The sequence below is a fragment of the Salmo trutta genome, chromosome 14, assembly GCF_901001165.1.
Source record: "Salmo trutta chromosome 14, fSalTru1.1, whole genome shotgun sequence".
NCBI classification, from domain to species: domain Eukaryota; kingdom Metazoa; phylum Chordata; class Actinopteri; order Salmoniformes; family Salmonidae; genus Salmo; species Salmo trutta.
Genome location: NC_042970.1, coordinates 14,040,619 through 14,066,211, shown reverse-complemented (window position 1 = coordinate 14,066,211; position 25,593 = coordinate 14,040,619). Strand labels below are relative to the sequence as shown.

At 42.9% G+C, this 25,593-nt stretch overlaps 1 protein-coding gene across 1 annotated transcript; it reads left to right on the top strand.

Moving 5' to 3' along the window:
• Positions 1-361: 361 nt before the first annotated feature.
• On the top strand, positions 362-24,657 carry LOC115207446 (importin-9). Its single transcript, XM_029774520.1, has 22 exons — positions 362-583; positions 3,095-3,156; positions 3,308-3,394; positions 3,533-3,734; positions 3,845-4,140; positions 4,271-4,371; positions 4,582-4,640; positions 7,126-7,277; positions 8,289-8,387; positions 10,110-10,216; positions 11,730-11,869; positions 12,136-12,298; positions 12,543-12,769; positions 13,125-13,273; positions 13,633-13,761; positions 13,908-14,183; positions 14,692-14,858; positions 15,062-15,195; positions 15,356-15,475; positions 22,998-23,114; positions 23,441-23,517; positions 23,736-24,657. Exons 1-22 carry the CDS (start codon positions 385-387, stop codon positions 23,844-23,846), a joined length of 3,174 nt encoding a protein of 1,057 aa, XP_029630380.1. The 5' UTR covers positions 362-384; the 3' UTR covers positions 23,847-24,657.
• The last annotated feature ends 936 nt before the right edge of the window (positions 24,658-25,593 follow it).

The following is a 25,593-nucleotide window of genomic DNA, read 5'->3' as shown; positions in this document are numbered from 1 at the left end:
GGCACCCCATTTTAAGCTGTTTGACCACAGTAAAAGGCCAGCAACACTCACTATTATTCAGAGCCTCGTGAAATGACACCATATAAATATTCTACAGACCCTACTGAGTACTACTCCCTACCCTTCTGTTACATTGGCACAAGGAATCAATTGCATTGGGGCATTTTGTTTTTTACATTGGAACATGTTTTAAAACCCAGATTTAATGCAAATCTCACTTAAATATGAACAAATATGAATCATTGTTACTGTTTAGACAATTATTTTACATACATCACGAATAAATAAAGGTTGAACATATTCTACTATTACGTAGAGACTTTTATTTGGAACGTTTCAGAAATGACATGACCCGGAAGTACTTTTTCCAATGCTGCTGACGAGATGCTGATCTGCTCAGGCTGTGTGGGTGAAAACATGGCAGGCATGAGTGCAGCGGGTCCTGGGTCGGCTTCGGCTGCTGGACCGGTTCAACAAGGACTTAAAGAAGCCCTGATTGAGACGTTGACGGCTATCCTGTCCCCGGTTCAAGAAGTGCGAGCAGCCGCGGAGGAGCAAATAAAAGTGTTGGAAGTGACAGAGGGTAAGCATGGATGCTAGCATTGCGAGACCAGCTGATGAAGAGAGTGGAATGGCATGATAACTTCCATGCATATGGGCCTTTACGGAAAGATACATTCTAGCTAGCCAGCCACAGCATATAACACAATTACTGTCATGTTATTACTGTTAACGTTCGCTCGCTATGATAAAACAGAATATGTAGCTAACTAACTAGTTAAGATGTTCTCTCCTATTCAATTGGCTAGCAAGTGGCAAATTAATCTAGCTAGCTAACTAACTTATTCCAACTAGCTAGTTAGCAGCTAGCTAGTTAGCTGACAGACAACCATGTGTGTGAAGCGCACTCTACCTCCATAATCCTTGCTTGCTTGTTACATTTAGCAGCAATTTGATTCCATTCTCTGTGAAGTATGTCAACACATGATGTGGTGGACCAATTCAATCAAGAAGACACTGCTTGAAATTAAAATGGCAATTTGACTAATACAAAGACCTAGCTAGCTCGATGGGCTGACTGTATACAGCAGATAAGACATTTCTTAGTTAACGTTAGCTAGCTAGTTACCAAATTAGTTGTCTCATGTTTTCTCGGGCCTTGCGTTCCACTTGTAATTACAGAAGAACATAGTGTTGATGAATCTATAATCAAAGCTCAAATCGTGTTAGGGTCGCTATAGCAACCATTCGATTTGGAATGTCACGTTTTCCCGCGAATATGATTCCGTAGTATTCCCGCCTCGCGACTTCAAGCCTTTGTACACTGACTTAAAATATTTGTATAACTAACCCTGTGCAGACATCATCAGTGGTTTTGACAACTTGTTTTAATTTTTCAGCAAAACAACAACGTATTGTTCCTTGTTCCCCTTTGAGTAAATACATTTTCCATCCGTCAAATACTGCACACGCCCTTCTACCCTTTTACCCAATGCATGTTGAATGAATTATAGCTATCATATATACTATTTAGTTAGGCCAACTTTTGGAATTGTGAATATAGTTCTAATTCTAGACGTTCAGTTACATATCATTGTTCAAATATTCCCCATGTAATGTTAATAGGGAGCTAACATGGCTGTCATAGAATGTTGAAGTGTCATGTAAATACATCATCATAATGCAGGAAGCGCATTGGCCCAATTCTAAATACATGGCTCTAGCTATACCTAGCTATATAGCAAAGTGTAGTAACTAGCTAGCTACCCTAAATCAGCTTGCCACTAATCCAAAATACAGTGGGGGGTGAATATAGGGACAGTGTGTACAGTGCCTTTGTCTGTGGCGTTCCTCCAGCATGACTAAAAGGCTGATTGTGCAGGCTGTCTGTCGGGATCCACTGTAGTGTCACAGAAGCAAGAATGGGCCCGGCAGGCCTCTTTCTGAGGGAGCTACTCTATGTATAGCTAGAGCTGTCAGCACTAACATTGTCTCTTGGACTCTGATGTCACTCTCAGTTAAAGCTGGGACAGAGCGTGGCACATTGTAGGGATGAGGTTCTGAGTCTCACTGACTAGCCTAAAACACATTGGAAGAGTTCTCCAGTGCTTGTTGTAAATGCTCAAAGGTGCTTAATCGATGTAATGTCATAAGTGCTGAGCGATTAACCCCCCCCCTAAAAAAAAAAAATCAGGTTCTAAACAACGAATTGGCCGACTGTTAAATTATTTGAATTCCTTTTCATTCAGTTTTTTCCTCAATGTGCAGTTTCTCTAGAGATAAATCAGATCAAGCCCAAACTGTGCGATGTAGTAGGGAGTTGTAGTTTCCAACAGGCCAATATTCTACATGGTTTAGCACATAACTTGGTAATTAACTTCAATTACCATAATCCATTGCACGCCTACTTGTCCGGTCTGTGTGGGGCACGGAGCCGGGGAGAAGAACGTGCGATCGAGAGGGATAGAGAGCAGTTGCTTCGCAGTATCTCTACCTGAAAATACATGATCTAAGTGATTGATAGTTGGTATTCAGCAGTCATAAAGGTATGCCTTATTTACTTTGATATCGTGATTTTGTCACACAGCATAGGCAGCAGCTCTATAGAGATGAGATGATCACTTGGAATGAAATAATAGTTGTCAAACAAATGTACATAACAACTGAAATATTTTATTGAAGTACTGTGAATAAATGGTGGTTATAAGTGATAAGCAGTAATGGGCAGTCACTACCATCATGGGACTTTCATTCATTGTTTTATTCTGTTACAGCATTCAACCCACAATGTGTAGTGCACTTAATGTAAAAAAAAACTAAAAAAACAATAATAACAATTGAAAACCGTGTTTAATATAATTAATCCGACCTCAAATCATTAATCACTCAGCACTAAATGTGATATGTATGTTTTTTTTTCTCCAAGTCAAAGTCAGGAATCCAATCATAAGAATATTTCTGACATTTTGTCCCTTCCTTGCATGCCCGTCATAGTTTCCGATATTGCACATCGTGTGAGGCTAATGTGATCTGATGATTGATGTGTTCTTGATGATCTGTCCACTGTGTTGATGTTGCTCCTTTTGTGTTGAAGAGTTTGGAGTCCACCTGGCGGAGCTAACTGTGGACCCTCGGGGAGCTCTGGCCATTCGTCAGGTTAGTAAGCAGAAACTGTCATTCATGTTCTATTCTTACTCTAGAAGTGTTCTAGCTCTCTAATTCTATTTATATTGTGTGTGTGAGACCACATCTCAGTATCTCCTTTACTCTACTATATCAATCAATTATACGTGTGTGTTTTGTCCAGTTGGCCTCAGTCATCCTTAAGCAGTATGTGGAGACCCACTGGTGTTCCCTGTCTGAGAAGTTCAGACCCCCAGAGACCACAGACCGGGTAAGCAAAGCGACACGTCATTCTTCCAACTAAACAAAATGTATCATTTTTGATGGCTGACTATTTGAAAATATTTTGAGAAAGAGGAGTTACAAAATCACTGATGCTGCCTAAAATCTCTCTCTTTCTCCTCTCCAGGCCAAGGCAGCCATCAGGGAGCTGTTGCCAGGAGGTCTGAGGGAGGCCATCAGTAAGGTGCGGTCCAGTGTGGCATATGCTGTGTCGGCCATTGCCCACTGGGACTGGCCCGAGGCCTGGCCTCAGCTCTTCACCATCCTCATGGACATGCTGGTCAGTGGCGACGTCAACGCAGTGCACGGGGCCATGAGGGTCCTCACAGGTACACGCACATCCCAAATTGACCCTTTTTCCTGTGCGCCGTTCCCACTCTTAACTGTTTGTATGCATGCATCTCAGTGTATTCACATCATTCTTCTGGCTTTTTCTCAGAGTTTACCCGTGAGGTGACAGACACTCAGATGCCTCTGGTGGCTCCGGTGATCCTGCCTGAGATGTACAAGATCTTCTCCATGATGGAGATCTACAGCATCCGTACCCGCTCCAGAGCCGTGGAGATCTTCTCCACCTGTGCCAACCTGATCTGTGCGATAGAGGAGCTGGAGAAGGGAGCGGCCAAGGCCCTGATCTTCCCCGTGGTGCAGCAGTTCACTGAGGCGTTCATTCTGGCCCTGCAGATGCCTGATGGACCCTCCTCAGACAGCGGCCTCAAGATGGAGGTCCTCAAGGTGAGAAGATGACCACAAGGATTTATACGCCCAGGAAGGCTAGATGAGGTTGGCCTTTTGGGATCTGTAGGTCAGATGTTATAGGTTGTCCTGATCCAACCTTCTTTTCACCTATATCTCTCTTCGCCAGGCCGTGACAGCTCTAGTGAAGAACTTCCCTAAACCCATGGTGTCGTCCATGCAGCAGATCCTGCCCATCGTCTGGAACACCCTGACAGAGAGTGCCGCTTTATATCCTTCACACTGCTGCAACCATGTCCTCTCCACTTTCATATTACGTTAGCTCAATGTCTATTAATTCCCATAGCATTGGTTCATATCTGTCAATAAAGATTGGCAATGTTCCTCTTGGAATGTGAGCTATTCACCTAACTGTAGAGGGTGATCAGGTAAACACTGGTCTGTGTCCTGAGAGTGGGGTTTCCTTAACCAGCTGTGCACTTATGTCAGAACAGAGGTCAACTACACAGAGGAGGTAGACGATCCAATTGACTCTGATGGTGAGTGCAACCTTACTGTCTTGTTCTTATTTTCATGCATTTAGATCACTTGTTATAGTTCATGATTAATTGAACTTTTAAAATGATTAAATCAATATGTTACATGGGCTGATCTAGAACATACAGTAGATGGAAATAGAAAGCATTATAACATACAGTAGCAATAGATAGAATATAGATAGATAGTAGTATAGAACATAGTGAGCTATTACTATATCATTTCCTCAAATCCTCTAGATCTGGTCCAAAGGTGTGTGTGTGTGTGTGTTTGTTTGTTTGTTTGTTTGTTTGTTTGTGTGTGTGTGTGTGTGTGTGTGTGTGTGTGTATTTACAGTGCATTCGGAAAGTATTCAGACCGCTTGAATTTTTCCAAATTATGTTACGTTACAACCTTATTCTTAAATGGATTTAAAAAAATCCTCATCAATCTACACACAATACCCCATAATGACACAGTGAAAACAGGTTTTTAGACATTTGAGTGAATGTATTAAAACCTGACAGAGCTTGAGAGGATCTGCTGAGAAGAATGGGAGAAACTCCCCAAATACAGGTGTGCCAAGCTTGTAGCGTCATTCCCAAGAAGACTCGAGGCTGCAATTGCTGCCAAAGGTGCTTCAGTTTTTTATTTCTAAACATTTTCACACATTTCTAAAAACCCATTTTTGATTTGTCATTATGGGGTATTGTGTGTAGATTGATAAGGGATGAAATAATTTCATACATTTTTGATGAAGGCTGTAACGTAACAGAATGTGGAAAAAGTCAAGGTGTCTGAATACTTTTTTTGTGTGTGTACAGTACCAGTCAAAAGTTTGGACACCTACTCATTCCAGGGCTTTTATTTTTACTCTTTTCTACGTTGTAGAATAGTAGTAAAGAGACAAACTATGAAATAACACATGCAATCATGTAGTAACCAAAAAAGTGTTAAACAATCCAAATATATATAACATGTTTGATTCTTCAAAGTAGCCACCCTTTGCCTTGATGACAGCTTTGCGCACTCTTGGCATTCTCTCTACCAGCTTCACCTGGAATGTTTTTCCAACAGTCTTGAAGGAGTTCCCACATATGCTGAGCACTTGTTGGAAGCTTTTCCTTCACTCTGCGGTCCAACTCATCCTAAACCATCTCAATTGGGTTGCGGTTGGGTGATTGTGGTGGCCAGGTCATCTGACGCAGCACTCCATCACTGTCCTTGGTCGAATAGCCCTTACACAGCCTGGAGGTGTTTTTGGGGTCATTGTCCTGTTGAAAAACAAATGATAGTCCCACTAAGCGCAAACCAGATAGGATGGCGTATCGCTGTGGAATGCTGTGGTAGCCATGCTGGTTACGTGTGCCTTGAATTCTAAGTAAATCACAGATGATGTCACCAGCAAAGCACAATCACACCACCTCTATGCTTCACGGTGGGAACCACACATGCGTAGATCATCCATTAACCTACTCGGCGTCTCACAAAGCCACAGTGGTTGGAACCAAAAATCTCATATTTGGACTCATCAGACCAAAGGACAATTTTCCACCGGTCGAATGTCCATTCCTCGTTTTTCTTGGGCCAAGCAAGTCTCTTCTTTGTGTCCTTTAGTAGTGGTTTCTTTGCAGCAATTCGACCATGAAGGCCTGATTTCACGCAGTCTCCTCTGAACAGTCGATGTTGAGATGTGTCTGTTACTTGAGCTCTGTGAAGCATTTATTTGAGCTGCAATCGGAGGTGCAGTTAACTCTAATGAACTTATCCTCTGCAGCAGAGGTCACTCTGGGTCTTCCTTTCCTGTGGCAGTCCTCATGAGAGGCAGTTTCATCATAACGCTTGATGGTTTTTGCTACTACACTTGAAGAAATGTTCAAAGTTCTTAATTTTCCGCATTGACTGACCTTCATGTCTCAAAGTGATGATGGACTGTCGTTTCTCTTTGCTTATTTGAGCTGTTCTTGCCATAATATTGACTTGGTCTTTTACCAAATAGGGCTATCTTCTGTATTTCACCCCTACCTTGTCACAACAACTGATTGGCTCAAATACATTAAGAAGGAAAGAAATTCCACAAATGAACTTTTAACAAGGCACAACTGTTAATTGAAATGCATTCCAGGTGACTACCTCATGAAGCTGGTTGAGAAAATGCCAAACGTGTGCAAAGCTGTCATCAAGGCAAAATGTGCCTACTTTGAAGAATCTCATTTTTTTGGTTACTACATGATTCCATATGTGTTATTTCATAGTTTTGAAGACTTCGCTGTTATTCTACAATGTAGAAAATAGTCAAAATAAAGAAAAACCCTTGAATGAGTAAGTGTGTTCAAACTTTTGACTGGTACCGTATATGCATGCGTATGTGCCATTTTAAGAAACACTTTCATCCAAGCTACTAAGTCATCATTGTGTACATTTTACATACGAAGGGTTCCGGAAATCAAACCAATTATCCTGGCATTGAAAGCGCCATGGTCTACCAACTGTGCGTTTTTCTTCCAGGTGAGGTTCTGGGCTTTGAGAACCTGGTGTTTAGCATCTTTGAGTTTGTTCACACGTTGCTGGAGAACAGCAAGTTCAAGAGCACAGTGAAGAAGGCTCTTCCTGAGCTGATCTACTACATCATCCTCTACATGCAGATCACGGAGGATCAGGTACACACTCCCTCACTCCTGTGTATGTGTGAGAGAGACCGGTTTTTTAATGGTGCTGAGTCTGATGCAGGGTTCGCACAAGGTGCTTGAGATGTTTACATTTCTTGAATTTGTTGGTACTTAAAAAGTACTTGAATTAAAATGAGAGGAGAACAGAAAATGATCTAATATGAAAAATATTAGAAAAATGTATTGGTCTTACGAATTAATTTCCAGGCAGACGACCAAGTTTTATTTCCTCAATTGTTTCTTGCTCTGGTTGCCAGGCGAGCATTGGTAAGTCGGCCCTGAAGGGGGGAAAGACGCAATGCTGCATCATGCACTAGCACCAATTCTACATTGACTTTTTCTCTCCAGAGCTTTTTTTGCCTCAATCAAGGGGCGCCTGTGATATTCCGCTTTATCAAGCGGCAGCTGTGTTCCTGCCGTTCTGATGGCTGTTCACGTGCCATTTTCCTCACACAGCCCACCAGCTCTTCTGCCGACCAGCGACACTAAAGCTGCCAGTTGGAATGAAGTCGCTTTTTCGTAGCTATTAATTAGTAGATTCCCAAATGTCCAATAAAAATACAATATAGTCATTAAGCTGGAATTTTGTAGTAATGCGAATAGGAAATGTGTGTTCACTGTCGCAAAACTCTGCTCATCACTACTCAAATTACAACATCAGTACTGACTTACCACTCATGTATTTAGTAAATAACTAGTGAATGCATATTATTGAGTAAAACTTGTAAGGTAGTGATGAATAGTACGTGTTTTTTTTTCTTCAAGAGGTTGAGGAGATATACTGCCATCTGGTGACGACTACGAACAATTGCATAAAAGGAACTATTACAAATTGATGGTCTTTGAAAATAAATGTTAGTGCTTGAAAAAGTACTAAAGTCCTTGAATTTGATTTCCCACTGTCTTTATAAACCCATTTGAGGTCATGGTTATGTGTTCCTCATCCGTAGTCTATGATGTCATGGTTGTATGTGTTCCTCATCAGTAGTCGTGTATCTGTAGATCAAGGTGTGGACGGCCAACCCCCAGCAGTTTGTGGAGGACGAGGATGATGACACCTTCTCCTACTCTGTTAGGATCTCAGCCCAGGACCTGCTGCTGGTGAGCACCTCAGTCTGTGGGCAAAGCTCAAATAGCACCCTATTCCCCATATAGTGCACTACTTTTGACGTGTGTGTGTGTGTGAACCCCATAGTTTACATCTAGATGTTCCGCTAGCGGAACGCCTCACCAATATCCAATGGTAGAGCGTGGCACAAATTACAAACACCTAAAAAATGCAAAAACTTCCATTTTTCAAACATATGACTATTTTACACCATAGTGTAATAGTCATATTTTACACACATATGACACATATGTGTGTAAAACTATTTAGTTAGGCCAACTTTTGGAATTGTGAATATAGACACATATGACTATTTTACACCACAAAGACAAGACTCTCCTTTATCTAACCACATTGTCCGATTTCAAAAAGGCTTTACAACGAAAGCAAAACATTAGATTATGTCAGCAGAGTACCCAGCCAGAAATAATCACACACCCATTTTTCAAGCTAGCATATAATGTCACAAAAACCAAAACCACAGCTAAATGCAGCACTAACCTTTGATGATCTTCATCAGATGACACTCCTAGGACATTATGTTATACAATACATGCATGTTTTGTTCAATCAAGTTCATATTTATTTCAAAAACCAGCTTTTTACATTAGCATGATTTGTTCAGAACTAGCATACCCACCGAAAACTTCTGGTGAATTTACTAAATTACTCACGATAAATGTTCACAAAAAACAAAACAATTATTTTAAGAATTATAGATACAGACCTCCTTTATGCAATCGCGGTGTCCGATTTTAAAATAGCTTTTCGGTGAAAGCACATTTTGCAATATTCTGAGTAGATAGCCCGGCCATCATGGCTAGCTATTTTGACACCCACCAAGTTTGGCACTCACCAAACTCAGATTTACTATAAGAAAAATTGGATTACCTTTGCTGTTCTTCGTCAGAATGCACTCCCAGGACTTCTACTTCAACACCCAATGTTGTTTTGGTTCCAAATCATCCATAGTTATATCCAAATAGCTGCGTTTTGTTCTTGCGTTCAAGACACTATCCGAAGGGTGACGCGCCGGCGCGTATCGTGACAAAAAAATTCAAAATATTCCATTTACCGTACTTCGGAGCATGTCAACCGCTGTTTAAAATCAATTTTTATGCGATTTTTCTCGTAAAATAGCGATAATATTCCAACCGGAAGACGTTGTTTTCGTTCAAACACTGAAAATAGAAAATGGAGTCTTCACATGCACGCGCGCACCAGTGTCATTGTTCTCAGAACGACCACTTTCCAAAAGCCCTACTGTTTTTCGCCCAGGGACTGCAGAGTTATCATTCCACGTTCTGGCGCCTTCTGAGAGCCTATGGGAGCCTTAGAAAATGTCACGTTACAGCAGAGATCCTCTATTTTTGTTAAAGAGGCTACAGAAGGCCAAGAAATGGTCAGACAGGGAACTTCCCATATAGAATCTTCTCAGGTTTTGGCCTGCCATATGAGTTCTGTTATACTCACAGACACCATTCAAACAGTTTTAGAAACTTTAGGGTGTTTTCTATTCTAATTATTTGCATATTCTAGTTTCTGGGCAGGAGTAATAACCAGATTCAATCGGGTACGTTTTTTATCCGGCCATGAAAATACTGCCCCCTATCCTAAACAGGTTAACTCCACAGTTACTTCTGCATGTTTATGTTCTGGTCAATGTGACCTTTCTGGAGAGAAGACTTCTCACTCCAACCCTCCTCTTCCAATAGGCTGTGGCGACAGAGTTCCAGAATGAGAGTGCGGCAGCGTTGGCTGCAGCAGCAACAAGACACCTGCAGGATGCCGAGCAGGCCAAGAACAGTGGCAACGAGCACTGGTGAGGACCACACACCAGCTGCATGACATGGCAAACAGTGGATGCCTCTTAATTAATAGTCCTTGCCTCCTGTTTGTCCTTGGCGTTGAACTGAAAACACGCGTTAGGTGAAAGCAATATGGATGCCTTTCAGGAATTTGCTTTAATCTGTCCAGGTATTTTGTCAGTGCAGACTGAAAACAAGGTGAAGAGATTACTTTCGACCAGTGTTCCCGCGTTCTGCTCCCCTGGGACTGCCCCGCAGAAGAAATATCACCCCGAGGAAAGAAGCACGAGATTGAACTTCACTCAACTTTGTAGCGTTTTTTCCACCTTAGTTAACACTAACAACGTTTTGATTTACTGTGGGAATTGTGATCGAATCAATGCAATATTAGCCACTTTCAATGCAACATACCGAAACAAAACGAACTACGCAAGACTTAGTATGCAAAACTAACTATGCCGCAGATTTTGTTGTAGGCAGAAAGCATCGGAGTAGGATTCTTTTGCATTGACATGCACGTCTCAGCCCCTACTCTACACAGACCGGTGCGGCATAACCAATCAGCGCTGCAGTAGGCCTATATGCAAACAGACCATTGCCATATATGGATCTGTGCCATTCTCTTTGAACTGGATTGTGTTTACAGCATGAGCGGTCGTGAGTAGATACTGTTTGTTTTGACATCAAAGCTAGAGCTGCATGTAGCCATGTGTGCATGTGTTCATATCCTTTGCTAGTTAGGGAGTTATTAGCCCAGTTATAGATAATTTGTAGTCAGCAATGGGGGAGTGATTGCTTCCTACAAGAGTGCAAAACATGTACATTTCTAGACATCTTAGGAAAAGGGAACCGGGTAAAGCTTTTTTATTGTCTTAAAGGGGCAGTGTTGTATTTTGAGACAGGTTTGAATAGGCTAAGTAGCCAATAGGCAGAGGGTAGAATAATTTGTCTGATTCTCTGTAATAATGTGGGAATAATAATGCATTTTATTTTGTAAAGTGGTTTCTTGCGTCAAACAACACAACAACATTTTCTGTCACCTTGTCTGATGGACAAGTGGATAAACAGATTCATGTCAAGCCCTGCATGTTTTTTTCAAAAGTCTCATGGAATGTAGTCCTACATTGAACACCACACATTGGCCGCTACTGTAGGCTGAATGATAGAACAGCTATTTCCCTGTTAAAATGTTATAGGATGCATTTTTTCCCCGTTTTTTGAGGGTAGGCCACTCTGATAGGTCTACATTATGGTCCAAATAGCCACAGTAGTCTACTTGACCACGGTCTGAAATTATAACTTAAAGCGGGTACAGCCTCAGTGTTTGCCGTAAACGCCCGCTGAAAGTTGCACAGAATTTTCAGTGTTCAAGTTTACGCTCAATAGACCTGAAATTTGCTAAGTGACAGAAAAAAATGAGTGAACATTGCTTTCTACTATTGAGTTGCACCCCATGGCTAAACCATCACCACGCAGTCATACTGTAGGTGTGCTCTCTCCTTACTCCTGTGTTGTCCCATCCTGCAGGTGGAAGATCCATGAGGCCTGTATGTTAGCTCTGGGCTCAGTGAAGACCATCATCACAGAGAACGTGAAGAACGGCCGTGTTCAGTTTGATATGCACGGCTTCCTGGCTAACGTCATCCTGGCTGACCTTAATCTCACAGGTTAGTCAGTCTGGGGTCGGTAGCTCATCTCCGGGCAGCCATGTTCAGTTACATTGTTTTTTCAAGAAATGTCTGATTTAGACCGCGGAACCCTGGTGGGTGGACTCACTAGTCAATCATTGACTTTGTGATCAATTGATTACGTGATCAATAAAGAGTGAGGGAGAAACAATAACCTTCAGACATCAAAGGCCTGGAGGTGTGGACTGTGACTCACGGTACAGTATATTCTTATATAATAACCCCTCCTTCCTCTCTCCCCCCAGCGGCCTCTCCGTTCCTGCTGGGCCGAGCCCTGTGGGCGGCCAGCCGCTTCACAGCAGCCATGTCCCCTGAGCTCATCCAGCAGTTCCTCCAGGCCACCGTCAGCGGCCTGCACGACAGTCAGCCCCCTTCAGTCCGCATCTCAGCCGTACGCGCCATCTGGGGGTGAGGGAGATGAAAGTTCAACACTTAAACCTCGATAGTTCTGACAAGCTGTAGATTCCACTTCTTCAGTCATCATAATAATACCAGTAAGCTAGGCCAGGTAGAAGCAGTGATGGCATACAGTAGATAGATGGATAAATCCCTCTAGTTTGTCACTCAACTAGCCATACAACACAAACCGTCACTACACCATAACAGTAAATGTGTTGGTATGCAGGTGGTAATTCTGTGTGTGTGCTCTCAGGTACTGTGACCAGTTGAAGCTGTCCGAGAGTACCCATGTCCTGCAGCCGTTCCTGCCTGCTGTTCTGGACGGGCTGGTGCAGCTGGCAGCCCAGTTCAGCTCTGAGGTTCTCACCCTGGTCATGGAGACACTGTGTATCGTCTGCACTGTGGACCCAGCCTTCACCACCAGCGCAGAGAACAAGATCTGCCCCCTCACCATCGCCATCTTCCTCAAGTATAGTAACGGTAGGTAACTATAGTAACCTTGGCAGTTGGCGCCCTTGTATTTTATTATTAGTGTATCATTGAGTCCCATAGATAATTTAGGTATTACCTAATTTTTTTAATTTAACCTTTATTTAACTAGGCAAGTCAGTTAAGAACAAATTCTTATTCACAATAACGGCCTAGGAACAGTGGGTTAACTGCCTTGTTCAGGGGCAGAACGCCAGATTTTTACCTTGTCAATTCGGCGATTCGATGTAGCAACCTTTCGGTTACTGGACCATCGCTCTAACCACTAGGCTACCTGCTGCTATGACTATCCATTCCTTACAGATCAACCCATGTGCCTCTATCATACTTTCCCTCCTCTCCCCAGACCCGGTGGTGGCGTCTCTGGCCCAGGACATCTTTAAGGAACTGGCCCAGATCGAGGCGTGCCAGGGCCCCATGCAGATGCGCCTCATCCCCACCCTGGTCAGCATCATGCAGGCCCCGCCTGACAAGATCCCCTCCGGTCTGTGTGCAGTAAGTCACCACTGGCCTGGTGCCTCTAGCTACTATGGAAGTGGTTCATTTACAGCAGCACTGTGTGTTGGGGCCTAACAGAGTTGGTCTCAACTCCATTGGTAGTAGTCACCAACCCAGGGCCTAGGCTACAGGGGTGTGAAGGCTTTTATTCCAGCCAGGTACTCAAACATATGATTTAACTAATCAAGTAGTCATTTCCTTGACTTAGTTAAATCTGGTGTGTTAGGGCTGGGCTGGAATAAAAGCCTGCACTCTCCAGGACCATGTTTGGTGGTCTGGCCTCCTTATTTACTATCAACGTTTAGGGTTCTAGTCAGTCATATGTTGACAGTTGTCTCCTGTGTTCACCCTGACAGACCGCCATAGACATCTTGACCACGGTGGTCCGACACACCAAACCCCCGCTCTCTGAGATGCTAGTCTGCCAGGCCTTCCCTGTGGTAGCCCAGTGTACCCTCCGCACAGACGACAACACCACAATACAGGTACACACATACAGACACACTGAGAAGGACTCCAAGATGTTAATACCAACTGTTCTTACACCAGTACACTTTGTAATTATATATTTTTCTCCCTGTATATATAAATTCATGGAAATGAAATTAACTCTAACCCCATTCTCTTCCAGAACGGGGGTGAGTGTCTGCGGGCGTATGTGTCAGTGGCCCTGGAGCAAGTGGGCCAGTGGAGGGACACGGAGGGCCACAGTGGTCTGTGGTACGTGATGCAGGTGGTCAGTCAACTACTTGACCCCAGGACATCAGAGTTCACCGCTGCCTTTGTGGGCCGCCTGGTGTCCACGCTGATCGCCCGCGCCGGCACCGAGCTTGGAGAGCAGTTAGACCAAATCCTCAGAGCCATCCTCAGCAAGATGCAGCAGGCCGAGACCCTCAGCGTCATGCAGGTAGGAAGCAACAATTCTGTTTGTCCATCTCTGGAACTTTCCTCTTTAAATCTATCAGTGTTCTCTGTGATGTTGAGGTTTCAACACGCCAAGCTGTTGGTATTCAGTTTATACTAGCATCAATGTTGTCCAGCAATTACTTTATTGCCACCCATATAGACCCTGTTGACATTCGACTCCTCTCCTCCTCTCCCCTAGTCTCTGATCATCTCTCCTCCAGTCTCTGATCATCTCTCCTCCAGTCTCTGATCATCTCTCTCTCCTCTCCTCCTCTCCCCCAGTCTCTGATCATCTCTCCTCCAGTCTCTGATCATCTCTCCTCCAGTCTCTGATCATCTCTCCTCCAGTCTCTGATCATCTCTCTCTCCTCTCCTCCTCTCCCCCAGTCTCTGATCATCTCTCTCTCCTCTCCTCCTCTCCCCCAGTCTCTGATCATCTCTCCTCCAGTCTCTGATCATCTCTCCTCCAGTCTCTGATCATCTCTCTCTCCTCTCCTCCTCTCCCCCAGTCTCTGATCATGGTATTTGCCCACCTGGTCCACTCTCAGCTGGAGCCTCTGTTGGAGTTCCTGTGCAGTCTGCCGGGTCCAACGGGGAAACCAGCCCTGGAGTTTGTCATGGCTGAGTGGATGAGCCGACAGCACCTCTTCTACGGACAGTACGAGGGTAAAGTCAGGTGAGTGCTTAGGGCCGTCCCCGGAGCATCCACATTCCTCAAGATAGATGGTAGAGTAGAATATTTTCATCTTGGTGAAGAAAAGGTGTGTTCCTCTCTGTACTCCCCTTTCCACCTTTTTATGACCTGGAATTTATCCTATTTTTTTTTCTTCCCTTTTGTAATGTTTGTGTTTCCCTGTCTCCTGTGTTGTCCCTGTGCAGTACGGTAGCCCTGTGTAAGCTGCTGCAGCACGGCCTCAACACCAATGACAAGCGTCTCCAGGACATCGTGGTCAAGGGAGAGGAGATCTTTGGCCCAGACGAGGGCATCCGCACACGCTCCAAGTCTGCCAAGAGTACGATCCAGCATTTAGGACACAAAAAATATCCTCCCCCATTATCTTGCCTAATGTATGACAAGGGGTGCATTGGCTATATGCTTCTGTTGGTGGCCCAACTCTTTGATGGTATGCACATCTTACAGTGTGGCTGTAAGGTCTGTCTGTCTCTCCCCAGATCCAGAGAAGTGGACCAACATTCCATTGCTAGTGAAGGTCTTTAAGCTGATTGTCAATGAGCTGTCTTCAGTGGTGGAGGCCAACACAACCAGAGCTGCCGCAGCAGACTGGAGTCAAGGTCAGGGTTGTGGCGGTCGTTACATTTTGTCTGCCGGTGATTGTCATTCAAATAACTGCCAGTCTCACGGTAATAAACACCTTCAGCATCTCTGGCTTCCACACACAGCCTACAACCCACTGATGCAGACCTTTGAAACAGATACATTTTAAAAACTCGAATAAATCCATTTTAATATAGCCTACACCTTCACAATGAATCTATTTATTTTAGGCAGGTCTAAAGAAACAGGCTTTTCTTTATATCATATTTCAGAAGAACAGAATAGCATATTCTGAGTCATCCTTATGCCAGGTCCTGATCTGGCTAGGCCATATGGCTGTGGGCTACACTAGTTCATTTTTAGCAGGCAAGGTTTGCTTATATTTCCTGTGGCATTTATTTTATAGTAAGAACAATGCAATTGAACATAGCTGAATAAAATAGAAAGGATATTTTTCCCCAAACAATTTTCGAGGGAGTGTTCTGTGTTGAGCAATTAACAAAGAAACAGGTCCTCCTATGTGTTTCTAATTTAGAGTTATTTATGCTACTTTAGTTGTGATACAAACGTTAGAATGTATTAGAAATCAAAACATATAGCCTAAGGCTGCATGATGTGACGAAGTATGAAAAAAGTCGCATGAAAGTGAAGCGCTCTGTTTCTTGCACAGGCTGCACTGCACATCAGTCTCTCATTCACAATTTGACAAGGACTTGATAATATGCTCATGCAGTATTTTCAATTTAATATTCTCTTCGCATATAGCCTACACTACATGACCAAAAGTATGTGGACACCAGCTCGTCAAACATCTCATTCCAAAATCATGGGCATTAATATGTAGTTGGTCCCCCCGGCGTTTCCACTGCTTCAGAGTCCAATGGCACCGAGCTTTACGGCACTCCAGCTAACGCTTGGCATTGCACATGGTGATCTTAGACTTGTGTGCAGCTGCTCGGCCATGGAACCCCATTTCATGAAGCTCCAGACGAACAGTTCTTGTGCTGACGTTGTTTCCAGACAGTTTGGAACTTGGTAGTGAGTGTTGCAACCGAGGACAAACTATTTTTACGTGCTTCATCACTCAGCCACCCTGTTCTGTGAGCTTGTGTGGCCTTCCACTTCGCAGCTGAGCCGTTGTTGCTCCTAGACGTTTCCACTTCACTATAACAGAGCTTACAGTTGATCGGGGCAGCTCTAGCAGGGCAAAAATTTGTCTAACTTGTTGGAAAGGTGGCATCTTATGATGGTGTCACGTTGAAAGTCACTGAGCTCTTCAGTAAGGCCGTTCTACTTCCAATGTTTGTCTATGGAGATTGCATGGCTGTGTGTTCAATTTTATACACCTGTCAGCAACGGGTGTGGCTGAAATAGCCGAGTCCACTAATTTGAAGGGGTGTCCACATATTTTTGTGTATATGTGTGGACTTATTTTTGATTAAGAATGGCCCACAAAAAAAGTCATCCTTAGCCTGCTCTCAAATAGCAAATGGAGGTTACGTGCAAATACTTTTTTTAATATGCCAGGTAGGCTACACCATTTGTAAAGCGGATTAATGTGCTTAATTTTTAATTGAGCAATAAATATAGCAGGGACTAGAAACCTGGGATCCGCTTGTATTGTATAGTGGCTAGTCAAAAGTATGTTGAATTGAAATACATTTGCCAAAGTTATAGAATTACTGCTGTCTGTTCAGAAAGATATTAAATAATTAATAATAGCCTACTACACCATGAGAAGGCCTATAATTTAGCCGTAGAGGATCAGTAGCTTCTTTAAAAAAAAAAAAGCCTAGCTGTGTATTGTGTGTAGCCCAATAAGGCATGGCATACAGCTGAGAACGCACATCAAATCTGTCAGGGAACAGCATGCAGACAAAACAGGCCTTTTGCAAGATTTCAAATACAATCGAAGGGTAACAGGTTGGAAAGCAAATGGCTCCTGCTGAGAAGACAATGCTGTAGTCTATCAAAATATTTGATCAACTTCCAAATATGGTTTTACTACGTAAAACTAGAGACAGGCGTTTGGCACGAACACATAGGCCATTACCAGCGAGGGATCTGCGTATCATTGGGTGAGGCAATGAAACTGGAACGCTTTTTTAGGACTATAATTTCCTCATATTGTAGCCTACAATATATCTCCACACACCTAGGCCTAGACTATTGATGGATTCAAGACAAGATCGTTTTTATTGATCTCAGGCTACTTTGACACGAACAAACTATCATTTACAGTGGCAAGAAAAAGTATGTGAACCCTTTGGAATTACTTAGATTTCTGCATAAATTTGTCATAAAATTTGATCTGATCTTCATCTAAGTCACAACAATAGACAAACACAGTCTGCTTAAACTAATTACACACAAATAATTATACGTTTTCATGAACTTTATTGAACACACCGTGTAAACTTTCACAGTGCAGGGTGGGAAAAGTATGTGAACCCTTGGATTTAATAACTGGTTGACCCTCCTTTGGCAGCAATAACCTCAACCTAACATTTTCTTTCGTTGTGGATCAGACCTGCACAACAGTCAGGAGGAATTTTGGACCATTTCTCTTTATAAAACTATATCAGTTCAGCAATATTCTTGGGATGTCTGGTGTGAACCGCTCTTGAGGTCATGCCACAGCACCTCAATCGGGTTGAGGTCAGGACTCTGACTGGGCCACTCCAGAAGGTATATTTTCTTCTGTTGAAGCCATTCTGTTGTTGATTTACTTCTGTGTTTTGAATCGTTGACCTGTTGCATCACCCAACTTCTGTTGAGCTTCAATTGGTGGACAGATAGCTTTACATTCTCCTGCAACATGTCTTGATAAACTTGGGAATTCATTTTTCCGTCAATGATAGCAAGCTGTCCAGGCCCAGAGGCAGCAAAGCAGCCCCAAACTGTGATACTCCTGCCACCATACTTTACAGTGGGGATGAGGTTTTGATGTTGGTGTACTGTGCCATTTTTTCTCCACACATAGTGGTGTGTGTTCCTTCCATTTTTTTAGTCATTTAGCAGACGCTCTTATCCAGAGCAACTTACAGTAGTGAATGCATATATTTCATTTCATACATTTTTTTGTACTGGCCCCCTTCCAAACAACTCAACTGTAGTTTCATCTGTCCACAGAATATTTTGCCAATAGTGCTATGAAACATTCAGGTGCTATTTTTCGAACTTCAGACGTGCAGCAATGTTATTTTTTTGGACAGCAGTGGCTTCTTCCGTGGTGTCCTCCCATGAACACCATTCTTGTTTAGTGTTTGACGTATCGTAGACTCGTCAGAGATGTTATCGTGTTCCAGAGATTTCGGTAAGTCTTTAGCTGACGCTCTAGGATTCTTCTTAACCTCATTGAGCATCCTGCGCTGTGCTCTTGCAGTCATCTTTGCAGGACAGCCACTCCTAGGGAGAGTAGCAACAGTGCTGAACTTTCTCCATTTATAGACAATTTGTCTTACCATGGACTGATGAACATCAAGGCTTTTAGAGATACTTTTGTAATCCTTTCCAGCTTTATGCAAGTCAACAATTCTTAATCGTAGGTCTTTTGAGATCTCTTTTGTTCAAGGCATGGGTCACATGCTTCTCAAATTTTGTGAGTGTTTTTTATAGGGCGGGGCAGCTCTAACCAACATCTCCAATCTCGTCTCATTGATTGGACTCCAGGTCAGCTGACACCCGACTCCAATTAGCTTTTGGAGAAGTCATTAGCCTAGGGGTTCACATACTTTTTCCAACCTACACTGTGAATGTTTTAAATGATGTATCCAATATAGACAAGGAAAAATACAATAATTTGTGATTACTTTAATCACACGGTGTTTGTCTATGGTTGTGACAGATGAAGATCAGATCAAATTTCATGACCAATTTATGCAGAAATCCAGGTAATTCCGAAGGGTTCACATACTTTTTCTTGCCACTGTAGATCATTTGTGCAGTATTAAAATAGGTTATGCCAGTTTTCAGTCATGTAAAAGGACTTAGAATTGCATGAAATGTGTTTGTAAAAGGACACATTTTTCCGGACACTAGGCTACTAAAAATGTTCCCCATTTGTGCAACTACTGTAAGTGCCTCAACTCTACTGCTCTATGCCACTATGCAAATACGATGATATGTATGCAATGCTTTATTATAAATGTGAATTATTATTATTATTTATTCTCCAAGTGTTCTGGTACCTCAGAGGTCCCCAGGTCAACCCCCTCTCGAGCTCACTTTTTGTTCTGGCACCTTCAGATTTTCACAAATTTAGGCACCGGTCTTTACATATTCTAAATAATGTGTGAAATTAGTTTAGAATGGTCCATTATCATGCACCTGTCAGAACAGAAGCGATGTGCTTAAAACATGGAATGTTGAGAAATAAATATAATAGGCCTAGCCTTTAGAAAGATGACGGGTTCCTCATTGAGGCCATCAAAACTCTGTTTTCTCATGTAATTGCATTGGCCTATAGAAATGTTGCGCAACAGAAACACTTACTTTATTCCATGCACCAACCAGCTATGAGGAGCTGGCTCTCGCTGCCACTCAAACTCTGAATGCCAGGGCTCTCATGAAATGTTTGATTCGATTTTTTGATTGCCTTTGTATTGATGTCAGTAATAAAAGAGCGCTGAGTACCGGCCGGTACTCTACTAATGGCCATCACAGCGCCGTTTTGGAGAAGCCTAGTTACTGTGACTCAACTGTCACATGGATTTGACTGCAGTAATGACTCCTGGCTGCCGGTGTGACGGTAGCACGGTCACCGTAACAGCCCTAGTCAAGGTGAAGCATCACAGCTATGTAACGGTCACACACCACGTCACACATGTCAATATCTATTTTTGGCTTTGAGGGTATAATTCAGCCAAATTACAAAATGATACTGAACAAAAATATAAAAGCAACATGTAAAGTGTTGGTCCCATGTTTCATGAGCTGAAATATAAGATCCCAGGAATTGTCCATATGCACAAAAAACGTATTTCTCTCATTGCGTGCACAAATTTGCTTACATCCCTGTTAATGAGCATTTATCCTTTGTGAAGATAATCCATCCACTTGACAGGTTTGGCATATCAAGAAGCTGATTAAACAGCATGATCATTACACGGGTGCACCTTGTGCTGGGGAAAATAAAAGGCCACTCTAAAATGTTTTGTCACACAACACAATTCTGAAGGAGCGTGCAATTGGTATGCTGACTGCAGGAATGTCTACCAGAGCTGTTTCCAATTAATTTAATATTCATTTCTTTACCATAAACTGCCTCCAACGTCGTATTAGAGAATTTGGCAGTACGTCCAACTGGCCTCACAACCACTGACCCCGTGTAACCACGCCAGACCAGGATGCCACATCCGGCTTCTTCACCTGCAGGATCATCTGAGACCAGCCACCCGGATAGCTGATGAAACTGTGGGTTTGCACAACCGAAGAATTTCTGCACAAACTGTCAGAAACCGTCTCCGAGTAGCTCATCTGTGTGCTTGTCATCCTCACAAGGGTCTTGACCTGCCTGCAGTTTGGTGTCGTAACTGACTTTCAGTGGGCAAATGCTCAAATTTGATTTGATCATCGAACACAATTGCAATTTAAATGCACAGAGATACCATGATGAGATCCTGATGCCTATTGAAATCCATAGATTAGGGCCTGATTAATATATTTCAATTGACTGACTTCCTTATATGAACTGTAACTCAGTGAAATCTTTGAAAATGTTGAGTTTAATATTTTAGTTTAGTGTATATATTTACTTCCCCGTCTCCCTTAATCTGCATCGGATGTGCTCATAAATGTGCTGCTACTCATAGAATGTTTCAGAGATATCGAGTTATAGTTGGCTACTGCGTGCATTTCATCAAATGCTCTTGTCAAACAACCAATAATAATGTGTGCCTCTGGTTCTTTGGGGCGGCAGGTAGCCTGGTGGTTAGAGCGTTGGGCAGGTAACCGAAAAATTGCTGGATCGAATCCCCGAGCTGACAAGGTAAAAATGTATTGTTCTGCCCCTGAGCAAGGCAGTTAACCCACTGTTCCCCGGGCGCCGGAGACGTGGATGTCGATTTAAGGCAGCCCTCCACACCGCTCTCATTCAGAGGGGTTGGGTTAAATGCGGTAGACGCATTGTACAACTGACTAGGTATCCCCTTTCCCTGTTTTTGTTCTGGACTACGTTCTCACTTGCAGCGAACTGTACCACGGTACGAATTGAATCGGACCAAGCCCATCCAAATGTATTAAATTAAAAACACATATCACATTTACATAAGTATTCAGACCTTGAGTATTCAGGCCTTGAGTCTTCTTGGGTATGATGCTACAAACTTGGCACACCTGTATTTGGGGAGTTTCTCCCATTCTTATCTGCAGATCCTCTCAAGCTCTGTGCTCCAGAGATGTTTGATCGGGTTCAAGTCCGGGCTCTGGCTGGGCCACTCAAGGACATTGAGACTTGTCCCAAAGCCATCCTTGTGTTGTCTTGGTTGTGTCCTTTGGGTCATTGTCCTGTTGGAAGGTGAACCTTCACCCCAGTCTGTGGTCTGGAGCAGGTTTTCATCAAGGATCTCTCTGTACTTTGCTCCGTTCATCTTTGCCTCGATCCTGACTAGTCTCCCAGTCCCATCCGCTGAAAAACATCCCCACAGCATGATGCTGCCACCACCACAGAGGAACTCTGGAGCTCTGTCCGTGACCATCAGGTTCTTGGTCACCTCCCTGACCAAGGCCCTTCTCCTCCGACTGCTCAGTTTGGCCGGGTGGCCAGCTCTAGGAAGAGTCTTGGTGGTTCCAAACTTGTTACATTTAAGAATGATGGATGCCACTGTGTTCTTGGGGGAGCTTCAATGCTGCATAAATTTTTTGGTACCCTTCCCCAGTGCTGTGCCTCGACACCTTCTTGTTTCGGAGCTCTACAGACAATTCTTTCGACTTCATGACTTGGTTTTTGCTCTGACATGCTCTGTCAACTGTGGGACCTTATATAGACGTGTGTGTGTGTGTGTGTGTGTGTGTGTGTGTGTGTGTGCCTTTACAAATCATGTCCAATCAATTCAATGGGAACAGGATGCACCGGAGCTCAATTTCGAGTATCATAGCAAAGGGTCTGAATACTTGTGAATAAGGGATTTTATTAAATTTTTTATACATTTGCAGAAAATTCTAAACCTGTTTTCGCTTTGTCATTATGGGGTATTGTAGATTGAGGACTTTATTTTTTATTTAATCTATTTTAGAATAAGTCTTAAGGTAACAAAATGTGGGAAAAGTGAAGGGGTCTGAATTCTTTCCGAATGCACTGTATGTAATATAATATATACCCTATACCAGACGCTTTTATCCAAAGTGACTTAGACATGCGTGCATGCATTTTACAAATGGCTGGTCCTGGGAATTTTCCCACTAGCATTGCAAGCGCCACGCTCTACCAAATGAGCTACAGAGGACCACAAACGGCCTTCGTATGTGTGTGTTTAGTATTGTGAAGGCAAGTAAGCCCTGTTGAATCTAATCCCAAGCTGTTTGGTTGTGTCACTGCAGATTCAGGTGGAATGTGGGAGGACCAGGAGGCAGAGGAGGAGGAGGAGGAGGATGATGAGGAGGATGAAGGGCTGGCCGGGCAGCTGCTATCTGACCTCATCGCTTCCAACAAATATGGTGAGGATAGACCAAAATAAGTTGATGCTGGATAGTAAACAATGCCGAAAAAGACTGCGCAAAAAAACGAACAGAAGTAATCAAGGCACTCATGTAGTGGAATAATTTAAAAGCCCTTATTATTTATGGCTTATGCTTAGTAAGAATGAAAAATGCACCGAAGCGTTGCGGCTACAAAAGAATTCATCATGGTGACAAAATAACTTCACTCTCTCAGGCTCTCCTAGAGGTCTGGCTCCTCCATCAGTGTAGTAGGCAACCATCTTGGTTTTGGGGCTCTATCTGCCATGTTTCACAGGTATCAAAATGTATTTTGAATCTCTCAGATGAAGACTACTATGAAGATGATGATGAGGAGGATCCAGATGCCTTGAAGGACCCCATATATCAGATAGACCTTCAGGTAATGCCTCACTAATCTACTGATCTGTCATTCAGATTTAGTTCACAAAAACATGACTACTTAGGGCTGACGTGGTTGTGCTCCAACTATGCCCTCTTAATTGACCTTAAGGATATTGATCAAGTTGTATTGAACAGATTTCAACGGTTTGTCCTTTCGGTTGAATTTTAATGTCTTAAATTGACTTTAAATAAAGTTTGTTGTACTGTGTGTTCCAGGCCTACCTGACAGATTTCCTGACCCAGTTTGCCCAGTCGCCGTGCTACAGCATGTTTTCTGGCCATCTCAATGACGCTGAGAGGAGAGTCCTGCAGACTATTGGCATCTAAACCTGCTCCCATCCACTTCCCTATGTCAACCCTACTAGAACGCTCTTGCCCAATCCCTCACGCTCACCAACCAATCACCAACCCCTGAGTGTGGGAGAGGCTCTGATTGGCCAAGCAGTTGTTGATGCTTTACCTATATCTCCAACAGAAGAACATGGGGAGGCTAAGCGGGAGAGAAGAGACAGACATGACTTACCCATAACATCCTGTCTCTCTATTCTGACTTAAAGGATGACCAGGAAAAGACTGCGGACTTGTGGAGGGAGGTGACGGAAGAAGTTCGAGAGAGGGTCATGAGGGACACCCTGGTTTGTTCCCACGGAGGGCTGAGAGACAGTTGTGGGAGACACCTCCTTAGTGTCTCCTCGCTCCTCTGCCCTGTTGTACTTGTGGGAGGACTTTGGAATGTGATGGAGGGGTTGATGTTTTGCAATGGGACAGGCAGGCAGGGCAGCTGTGATATATGAACGGAGTCTTTACTGTGTCCCATTTGTAACTCGACCCACTTATTTTTGTGCTTCTGTAAAAAATTAAAAAAATAAACTTCCAAGAGGCAAAAGAGACTTCATGATGACGGACAGACAAAGAGAAACATATATTTGAGACTGCGTAAGAATCTTTGGTGGCCTTGTTTTCAGAAACCATTGACTTTTCTGATTGGGATGAAAACCTTGAGGACTTCTGGTTGCGACTGGGGCCTGGGTGGTTATGGGGGATTCACGCCGTTGCCATGGTGACTCACAGCCTTTTCATTTCCCTTTACCCACTAGTTGGGATGAAATTTCTCAATAAAAGTCCCAATAGGACACCATTTTTGTTTCTATTGTTATTTGGTCACTTTCCCAGATAGTGAAAAATGGCAGTACAAGTTTTCACACTTGGTCCCTTTCAGACAATTTTTCTGTACTCAGTGCGGTTCACATAATTTTTTTGTGTTGTGTGAACACTCCAAAGAAACTTGGACCACTCAAAAGAGCATTTGAAGCGAACCGGACGGAGACATCTCGAGGTGGTCTATGTTCGGTTTGCTTTAATCCTGTGGTCCAGTTCCCTAATTAAGGGCAATGTGAACACAAAGCTCCCAAAGTATTATTGTCATTATTCCTGCACCACACACTAGACTACTGCAACACAGTTTCCCTGCCATATCCCCTCACATTTGTGGCACAAAAGAGAGAAGATGATGTGTGCTGTTTTTGGATATTCTTTAGCAATTGTCAAGGACATACAGAAATGCCCAAATATATGTGTGGAGTTTGGGTTTGACACAATGTTCAGATTATTTGTTTACGATGTGTTATCTATAGGCTAAGGGAGCTTCATAAACTGTTTATTTGATTGTGGGGTTTGAATAGTGTGAAGAATTAGCACTAACCACAAAATCAACGCTAGCTTTTAAAGGGGCAGTAGCCTACAATGAGTGAAATTTTCAAGTACAGCATTATTTAATCTGCAGTATTCTGCTATTTATTCTGTTACCAATAATATTTACTTGATTAGATTCGTTTGTATTTAGTTAAAAGATGAGAATTATAATCTATTAGCTTTATTTATTATATATATATATATAAAAACTTAAAGTGGGAAGTTTACATACACTTAGGTTGGAGTCATTAAAACTAGTTTTTCAACCACTCCACAAATTTCTTGTTAACAAACTATAGTTTTGGCAAGTCGGTTAGGGCATCTACTTTGTGCATGATACAAGTTATTTTTCCAACAATTGTTTACAGATTATTTCACTTAT